The 10,428-nt window shown below is 38.1% G+C and overlaps 1 protein-coding gene across 2 annotated transcripts in view; it reads right to left on the bottom strand.

The window, feature by feature from the left end:
• Positions 1–2,817: 2,817 nt before the first annotated feature.
• The window catches only part of TMEM65 (transmembrane protein 65), a 32,410-nt gene continuing 24,799 nt past the window's right edge, over positions 2,818–10,428 (bottom strand). For both annotated transcript variants that reach the window (XM_042786140.1, XM_042786141.1), the window contains 4 exons: positions 9,617–9,671; positions 8,411–8,453; positions 7,300–7,405; positions 2,818–4,683 (listed from right to left, as the gene is read on the bottom strand). In XM_042786140.1, coding sequence (XP_042642074.1) covers positions 4,588–4,683; positions 7,300–7,405; positions 8,411–8,453; positions 9,617–9,671 — 300 coding nt within the window. In that variant the 3' untranslated portion in view covers positions 2,818–4,587. The remainder of the gene's footprint in view (positions 4,684–7,299; positions 7,406–8,410; positions 8,454–9,616; positions 9,672–10,428) is intronic.

Genomic DNA, 10,428 nt, shown 5'->3' with positions numbered 1-10,428 from the left:
ACTTAATCTTTGCACACATACACAGAAGGAGCAACTCTTGAGACTGTGGAGTAGCATTCACAGCTGCATCATTCTTTAAGCCAGTTGCTTAGATACCTATGGACTACTAAAGTGAAGACTGTTAAACCAGAGCTGTTTCCTGCCAGTTCTCTTCATGCTGCTGCAAGAGGCCCTATTTTGGCATCATCTACTTACAGGAGAGATACTACATCAGCACCCCACACACCCTGTTGCTACCCAAGGTCACTATTCTGAATTACATACCTGAGGCTCAAAGACTGCCCTGCTCAAGTATTAGTGACTTCAGTCTCTTGGGGGAGCAGGGGTGAGCAAACCTCAGAGGTCTCTAGAAGGTGGGGTTTGTTTTGACTGGGAGAGGTAGTCTTCCAAAACAAACCAAAAAAAAATCCTTCTGCATGTACCTTAACTGACTTAAATTCCAAGTTGGCCCAAAACACTCTGTGGCCTGTGCCCCACTCCCCCCAATACTATTTTGAAGTAATGGATGCCAAGGGTCCTGAACACTAAGACAAGGGTAAAAGCCTTAACAAACATTGCAGAAAGACTTCCAAATAGGAGCTTGAATTTTGAGAGCATTAACTGCAACCTGGAGTAGCTCTAGCTATTTTCTTAATTGTTAGATTAAAAAAATTCCAGAGGCATAAGACTCTCAGAGCAGAATGATTAATTCCTCAATACTTTATTAATGTCTTTAAGTTTATATTCCACCACTCTGACAGCTTGTCCCTAGACCACGTAAAACAGACAGAAGAGGGAAACCTGTTGGCTAGAAGTGTGATAGACTCTCTGAACAACATTAATGAAGTGTTCCACTACACACTGCAATCAGAATAAAGTAACAGCCAACATATACAGGTTGTCAAAATGAGATAAGACCATCCTTCCAGTACAGATGTTTTACTCACAGCACTTCTTTATGCATAGACATCCACAAAAGGAACTCACCAAGGAGTGAAAAAAAGCAAAGAGCTCCAAAGTCCAGGAAGGTTCAAAAAGGCTTAGTGTGCATACAAAACCCCAGTTAATTCCAGAAGTTCAAGCGCAAGTGGACTTCTGACTAATATTAACCACAAACACCACCAATTTACCACACAAACATTTTAATTGTTTAAATCGCTCTCTTCCAAGCATGAAGAGAGAGAAGTACCGCTCCACGGTGATATCTCCTATGAGAGTGACAAAAGACCACCTGCTTATAACTTAAATAATAAATTCCTGTTTAGTATAACTGAGGCTGAATACCCACAGGATATTATTAACATTTCCCCTCCAGCATCTGGTCTAATAAAGAAACACAGAACAGCTTTGCTGTAGTACAAAAGTTTACAGAAAGTTTGACAATTTAATTAAAGACAATACAAAATATGTTGTCTGAATTCAAATAATTTATGTAAAAGTACATTAATGAGAAAATATTGTCGAGAAGATTTGGGTAATCATATTATCAGATGCATGTTCTTTGTCCCTAGAGATAACATACAGTCAAAAATACATTTATATTTTAAGTTACAATAAAAGACAGCATTTTGAAATAAACACAATTTCAGGTCTACCAGCCCTTTAATGCAAAAAATTCCTGTGAACACAAGACAAACCGATAGAATAAAAATGGAGCAATACTGAAGTCTCTGAATAAGCCTGTAGTGTCTGTTTTTCCTTTTATCGAGGAGGGAGAAGACAACAGAAAAAGAGGAGTGCTTTGTTAATGCTCTGTCTTCTCAGTTAAGTGTTTTACAAAGAGTGATCAGAGCATCAGGGATTACTTTCATTCATACACCCCAGAAAAACCCACCCTCCTTGTGAGGAGAGGGGGCATGGATCAGGCACAGATCTTCTCTTCCACACGAAGCAATACCACATCCACACAAGCGTGGTTCCTGCAGGCAAAGCAAGCTACCCTTCCTGTACGGAGGGTGGCAGCTTGACCCCAACAAGCACTTTCTCTCAGCATCCAGGTCCACTATTCCTCTCAAAACATTAGTTATTTCTTCACATTTGTCAAATACTGAAACCCCAGAAGTCACCTTCTTGATTATGGTATCAAACAACAGCCTGAAACACCCAAGATTTCTTCCCGTGTGCCACTTGCCCTCCACATTTTTGTGGTTACCTAAATAGTTTTGTCAAGACAACGTGATTAATTTCTTTGACGATATTTTAGTTCATTAATTCTTGACAAAAGCATTGGTTGCAGTACAATAGTTTGACACACAGCAACAAAATGTACTCAATGTACATGCACAAGCTATTTAACAATAGTACATGGTCTTTCCTATTGCCATTATAAAGTGAACACTACTATGACAGCTGACACAGCCTTCTGATTGTTCTCATGAGCTCTAAAAAAGTGATGAAAACAGTGTTCCAGTCGGTATGACAGCAAAGAACAGAGGTTTGGTCACTGCTGGAATATCCCAGTGAAGATGCCAGTATCATAATGGGAAACAATGTTGGAATTACTGTAAAAACAGCTACAAAAAAAAAAGTTATGCAAAATTTTTTGCTGTGTACTTTGATTTTTAAAAAAAACACCTAACACATGTGAAGTACTTACAGCTTTGTATAGAAACATACCAGAAATAAAAGTACATGCAGAGGAAGAAAAGTTAGAGTTTAAGGCAAGCCAAATGTGTGGATGACTAAAAAAATCTGTCACTGAAGTACTGTAAATCAGCAGCAATCTGATGGGGAAAGAGTGCATAATCTTATAGCATAATTGTTTTTTGTATGTGTTTGTTTTTTTTTTCCCTGTGTGTGTGGTTGGAGAATTTTTGTTGATTGTTTATTGGTTGGTTGTTTTTTTTTTTTTTTTTTTTTTAATGAAGCTTCCAACTTTGAAAACGCAAGCCAGAACTCCTCCGCATTATATTCTATGCCTGGCTGAAATTTGTTTTACAGTTTGGTCCAGATTCTCATGGTTTAATGTACAAAGTACAGTACATGCTACTAGGACTACTCACTGCAAGTTTTCAAAGTCTGCTGTTCAAAAAACAGATACAACACTGTCACTTTCATTAAAGGTTGATGTCAAAGTTTCAATACTGCTGGTTAAAGGGCTCCTAGAAACGAGAACAGAGAAGTCAGATTTATGACCAAGAGATAAGCATTGACCTCTGTAAAATGTACATATTACAATAAGACTTCTTCTACAGCAAACAGAATTCATCAGGGGACTTGATATTTTTTTTTTTCTTTCTGGGTTTCAGAAGTGCTAAGAATTCTAACAGTAAAACTTTCAAAGTGCTCTGGCTGTGGCTCTCTTTTTAGTGTCTTTTCCAAATGGTACTCAAACAGGTAAGAAATCCTATCCTCTAATCAACAGTTACCAGTTTAGCATATGATATTGGCAAGTCAGATCCTGAAATATTATGAATATTTGGTAGTTGTAATTAATTTATTGACCATATAAAAAAAGCAGGTACATGTGATTGCACTGTCAGATCAATAATACAGAAATATTGCCAAAATAAAAGTCAAAAAAGGAAAAAGGCCGCAAGTCTCCTTTTTTTTGTTGTTTTGTTTTTACTAATTGTCTCACAGCAAAAAAAAAAAAAAGTAGCAAAGGCTTAATCTTAAATACAAAGTTATAATCTGCAAATCAGGTCCTCTAATCCAGACTGACGGTACACTATTGTTTCAGTTGAACCACCCATTACAAACTTGCAATGCCAGCACTCATTCATACACTGAAGTGTTCCCTGGCCTCGTCCACCCCAACTACTCACACCTTATTTTAAGCAAAACAATAGTAAAAAAAAAAAGTTGTTTGTATTTTTGAAACAGTTGGTCTGAATTCTGTAATATCACACTCAAAACTCAGGAAGACAAATTTAAGGATATCTTAACTCAATTCTCAAGATACTGTTTACAAAGGAAAAAAAGAAGCAAGAATATGGAAGTACAGAAGGTGTTAAAACACCACTAAAAATGCACTTGGTAAAGAGCCTACATTGGAAACACTTACCTTGTCAAAGCATTAAAATGATCATCTCAGAAGACAATTCAGAGACACATAGTCAGAATTGTGAAAAAATGCAAACTAGACTGTTGTAGATCACCAAAATATCTAATCTAAAGTCAGTGCAAAATGATGGCTGGTGAGGGGGCAACCAGTCATCTTGCAAAGTGAGGGACTTCAAAACACTCATCACTGACATCCTTAATAATCTGCATTGAAGGACCTGATGGACAGCAGTGGGATTCTTGTCATGCAATTACAATTTTTAAGCAACCAATATGCAACTCAAGAGTGATAACGTCATCCATGGTGGATTAATAATAATCCATCTAAGAATAAGGTCAAAGGGAAAGTGGTAAACATCAGTTGCCATTAGGGAAAACACATCAAAAATTTACAATTAAATAAAAAGTTAGATGATATCTTATAAAAAGAAGTACTGAACACAACAAAGCCACAATAAATTAGTGTTTCCATAAAACGACATGCTGAAGGTTTTGTTCCCAAGTCTATACATTTTTTTACTGTCTGTTAATTCCTAAATATTGACAGCATAATTGAATAATTGAGGTACAGTAGTTTACATTTGTATATGTCTTGTAAAAAGGTTAATTTTTTTCTTCCAGTTTTTCTTCCTCATCACCAAAGAACAACAGAGGAAACATTCCTAAAATGCAGCCAATGGTCACTCCAATAGCTTTACCCTGGAGAGAGGAGGAAAAGATTAAGTTTCTCACTGTTACTACTCATTTGCTGTGTAGTACCAACACAACCAGGAAAACAGACCCTTTGTTCTAGTTTTTGGTTGGGAGCCACATTTTTCGTAGCATGCAGACTAGAAACATCATCTATGAGGCAGATATGACAAGGTTAGAAACAGCGTGTGCTGCGATAAAAGACAATTCTGAATAAAGAGAAAGGGAATGACCCATGAAGAGCTGCACAGGTGGTAAGGGAAGAAACAGATTCAAAGGATTAGAAGGATGGCCAGAAAGACAGTGAAGGGGGAAAAAAAAAAACAACACCCACACACATTTTAGGTGCAATTATAAATGCATCTTCTTGTATCCAGTAATGCAAATTATCAAAGTCAGGAACAAGAAATTCCTTGCAAATGTGAAGGCTTGAAAAAGCACGAGGCAAAGACCAAAAAAAAAAAAAAAAAAAACCACAACAACAAATTGGAAAACATTTCACAATTGACCTAGATGTAAAAGTCAAGGGGAGAGAAAGAAGTAACACAAGCAGCATCCAAACCACATCGTCATCAGTAGGCGGACAGTGTTGAGAAACTTGAGACAACGGGTGTTGCATTTAAGGTGCCAAATTAATTTGGTAAGAGATTAATCCCCTTGCGTTTTAGCCAGTCCTCAGAGACTAGAGGGGCTAGGGGTGGCTGGACTTCTCTCTTAATAGATATGCCAATCAGTGCTGTGACTATAGGCCCGACACCAGATGCACGAACAGCTCGTATGCTGTAGGTCTGGCTGCATTCAAAAGCAGCAGTCAGGTTCACGAACAGTACAGTTTATTCTTATGCAACATCTACAGATTCTTCGAGATTGCCTACAATAAATGCACAAACTGCAGTTGGCTATACAGCACTACACACAAAACCAACTGCAATCACACACTTAATTCCAGGGTAATAGCTCATCATAGCTAAGGGCATAAATCTTACCAAAAGGCATCCCTTCTGAGGGGGGAAGGGTGAAAGCACAAACCTGTCAATCTGCCCCTCCGAACTGGTGTCAGATAATCATCCCTCTGAGTTGGATACAAACTCAGGGTAGTATTTATCTAAATGTGTATGTGTGAGTGGGTGGGACTGTGGTCAAGCCATTGTTTCTTGAGTAATGACACAGCACATTCCTTGGTGCAATGTGCACAGAGTAGTTGTGGGAAAAGCAGGCAGTTGTGTGGAAAAGAGGAAGCACGTGAGATAGCGTCTGCAGACTTCTGCAAAACATGCCTTGGGAAAAGGGGAAGAGCAGGAGATAAATCTATATGGTTGTGTTAAAACATTCCTTGAAAAAAAGTGGAAGAACAGGACCACATGGTCTCCACCTCACTTCATATTCCTCCTTGGTGCCATGACAACACAAATCACCGGATCTCCATCCTGTCCTGTGTTTGTTCTGGGCACCATGTGTTAAAGAAACATGTATCTTGCAGTTTCTTCACTTGTTTTGCTTTTCCCACACTTCCAACACTTCCATCCCATGATTAGTCACACCCACACACTTGAATGTGGTCTCTAATTAAGGTCTTCAGGACCAGGGACACAGACAGGGTTATCCTCTTCTAAAGGGATATAATCAATTTGTTGAATCATTCTTATGCTAACAGTTTTCATTTTGGCTGATTTTATACAAGTTATTGCTGCAACAGGTGAAAAAGAAAAAATGCTAGCATACAGGTAAAGATGCTCAGAAGTCTTTTAACAGAAAAGTGCTGTGAATTAACTGCAGTGCAATGACAGGCTTTTGCCACAGACTCAGCTTCCACCCAGAAGACTCTTCTGTTGGACAGACTGGAGGGCAGCCCTCTGACAACATGCCAATTCTTCTCTGCTCAATGCTTTGATCTATCACTGCTAAAAGCAGACTTTTTTTGCCCCCTAACTTTTCCTCAACAAGTATTGTTTCTTTTCTCTTAAATCTGCAAAGATATTTTTTCCCCATGAAGGTTCATTCTGGCAAAGTGAAAGAAGTATCTGTTTCTTTAATCAAAATAAACTAATGCTCTTATTGTTGAAGTGGGATTGCTTCAAATGTTTAAATGTTAATTAAGTAATCATCCTGAAAATTAATCTGCAAGATGAGTGTCCCATAACTGTAAACCCAGGCAGTGAATATTACTCAGAAGTTAAAAGTTTACACAGGGGAAAACTAATTTCATATTCAAGCTAATTATAGAATATTAGAAATGAATACATGTTAGCACAGGGGTATGAACAGCAAGCGCTTCACACAGAAGGTATAGGAGCAAACTACCAAGGGATCCTAACTTTCAAATAAATTATCTTCTCACAGTAGCCAGAGCTCACCCCAGGTATGTGTATAGCATACATGAAGTCATTGCAGAGACTATCCATGTTACTAGTCATTCAGGGGTTGTTGCACAAAAAACCCACCCAAGCCTGAAACAATCCAGTCTCATGATGCTCCCTGACACAGGCTCACAAGTCAATCTTCCAGGAAACATGCAAAATGTTGGTGGTTGTTAATTATTTAATGGCAAAACTGACAAATGGGCTTTATCACATATTTAAACAAAAAAAGCTCCATGAAAACAGTGCCTACCTACAGGATACTCACCAAGTGTGCACTGAGACGTGTTTGCCACATATCAGCTTGTTTGGGTGTCAGATCAGGGATTGACAGACCCAGTCGTGAAGCTAAAGCTTCTACATAACCTGCAAGACTATAAGAACAAAAAAACAAGAACAAACAATTTTGGATCTGACAGTATCTCCTAGTGAGGATTTTGAAATATTTGAAGCACTGCACTTAAAATTAATAGCTTTTCCTTCAGCATATTGATAAAGCCATCGAGAGGTAAATGTGGGAAAGTGCTCAGACTTCTGATGGCCACATTTTGCAATGTAAACTAACTGATCTTCTCAGTGCTTTAATATGCAATATTTCCAGAAAAACTTTATGTAGTAAGACATAACCAGTGTGGCTCTTACTGTATTTTTGCAGAGCCTGTAAGTAACCTTTACTGAAGGAAATGTTACACACACACACTAGCTAGCAATAAGCCTTGTTATTTGCAGAAAAAAAAAAAAGTTAGAGGGAAAGTGGGAAAAAGAGGCATAACAGACAGCTTTACTTTCAGCAATTACTCAGAAATTTCCTTTAAAAAATAAAAAAGTTAGGTACATCTGTGCCTAGTTCTGAAGACACTTCAGCTACATAATTGTTTTATCTGAGGGGAAGGAAATGTCTTCAGATCTAGGCATAACAATCTGAGGAGGTATATTAGGTATATTTTATCACAGAAATATATCACAAAAAGATGTATTTTTCCATTTTTTGTATTTTAACAAACATACTTTTTGTAGAAAAAATTCTAATACTTCCTTTAAAAGCAAGCACTACCTACAGCCTACACTGAATCAAGTTAAACGTCAACCCCTATTTTATCACTTAAAATACATAATACTATAATAGCAGGAGAGTTATTCTGCTTCAGAACTATGGCACTGTAGCTTTAACCCCAACAAGAACCACGCAATATTCCAACTTTTTCTTAGCAAGGACAGAATACATTTCTACAGTCATGTAGTTTAATGAAGCAAAATTCAAGAGTAAGGATGAAAAATAAAGAAATTTCATCAGTTTAAGTATTTTAGTTCAGTAGCACCCATAGTGTTTTCAGGAGAGAAAGAAAAATAAAATAGTCTTAATACAAGTTCAGACATACCCCAGTCCAGCTAAATCTGAAACGAGGTTTCCCAAAGCTGCAGCTGAAGGGAGGAAGAAGGAAGAGAATGGGAGAGTGCAAAGTATTATTTTAATTACAAACAAAACCAACCAGCTCCTCCCCTCTTCTCAGTATATATAGCATAAAAGACTTGATAGAAGTTTCTTTTCTTTCAGAGTTTTCCTTCTGACCTTATTTGCAGTTTGTAGTAACAGCAGCAGACTAATAGTAATAGGAAGCACAATTGTTTTTCTCAATTTCTATGAGGAAAACTTGACAAATACAAAAAGACAACACTATCACCTGGAAATCAATGTAACTATTTTTCAGATCAGAGTTCTAACGCCCATGTGCTGTTGCCAGTTTCATACAGCCTGAGGAGGCACAGGAGCCATTGAAACACGATGACACATGTATGTACCTTTGATAAACATTTCATCATATCCAAGAACTGTGTCAGTTTAGGAATAAATACTGTACATATGATGGAATAAAGCTACACACTTAAAATACATGATTTCACAGCAGACCTTACTGAGATAAGCTTGCTTGTGACTGTCTTGCATTGCAACAGAGGGCTACAAATTTCCAAATTATTAATTTGTTCTGCTGTACACATTTTCATTTAAGGTATCTGCATGCTTTCAAGCAACGCTGCACCAGCAGTTGGTGCATCCATGAGCAGATTTTTGCCTCTGACATTGCAGAAGCGCCAAAGGTGTCAAGCAAAGCTTATCAGTTTTGGCCCAGTGCAGGAGCAGGGCGGCTGCTTGGCCCTCCTGTGGTATCGCATGGAGGCAGAGGCCACCAAGAACACCAGCCAACACAGTAAAAGGACACCAACACTGATCTTCACATAGCACTACAAGCAAACAGCAACTTACAAATACATATATACACATAAATAAATATCAGACCCTAGGGAATTTAGAGCAGTTCCATTACCAAAATGCAAATACACTTTCCCAAGTGACCCAGGATTTGAACTTTTAGATTAAAACCACCAAGCATTTCAAAAGCTATTTGAACTGAAATTCCATTTCTGCAAATGGAATACGTCCTTGCTTCAACCACAGGTTGTTTCTGTATTAGGAAAGGCATCTGCAAGACCAAGGAAGAGCAATTTCCAGCCCTGTGGCCCATTTTCAGCCTAAAATACTAGAATATGCAATATTAGTCTAAACATACTGCATTTTTACTACTTGCCTGCCATAGTTGAAATTCCTAAGACAACTCCAATTGACAACTCTATTTGGGTTCCCTGAAAAAGAAGAGTTCTCATTATTTAAGGGATTTGGAGTTAAAATACATTGTATTGATTCAACTGGCAAAAGTATTGCTTCCTGCTTGTTTATGTTAAGATTGAAAGGATAAATGGACATTACTTCTACTAGATCTGCACTGCTCCTACCCTCTTAGAGTATGTATTTCCCCCACGACAAAATTTTACTTCTGATATTATTTTAATATTTTATAGTTTCATAATGGCCACTTAATGGACAAAACTGTAATCCCTATTTCTGCATACCATTTTCCCCACTGTAACTCTTAGCTGAATGTACAGCTCTGAACACAAACTTCTACAAATACTGAGCAAACAAATAAATCACAGTATTGCAGCTCCTTACTTTTTCAGTTGAGGAAACAAAATCAGAATGAAATGCATGATGAGACAGCAGTACAAGGTCCAAAGCTGAGAGACAATGTGCATGAATTAAAACAAGACATGTTGCAGTTGGGTATCGGAAGATGTCTTCCACTGTGAGAACAGCCAACAATTGGAATAGGTTGCCCAGACAGGCTGTGCAGTCTCTGCCCTTGGATCTTCTCAAGACCCACAGGATAAAACCACGAACAACTTAATCTGACCTTATAGCTGACCCTGCACTTAGCTGGAGGTTAGATCAGAGACCCTGAGGAGGTCCTGAGCAGGAGCAAGACAAGAGACTTAGGGAGTCCTGGGGTCCCCTCTCACTTGAATTGTCCCATGATTAAGGTCCCATTGTCAATTATAATTC

This window comes from Tyto alba, unplaced genomic scaffold (genome assembly GCF_018691265.1).
Source record: "Tyto alba isolate M040663 unplaced genomic scaffold, T.alba_DEE_v4.0 Super-Scaffold_9, whole genome shotgun sequence".
In the NCBI taxonomy this organism is placed as follows: Eukaryota; Metazoa; Chordata; class Aves; order Strigiformes; family Tytonidae; genus Tyto; species Tyto alba.
This window is presented reverse-complemented; position numbering and strand designations above follow the sequence as displayed.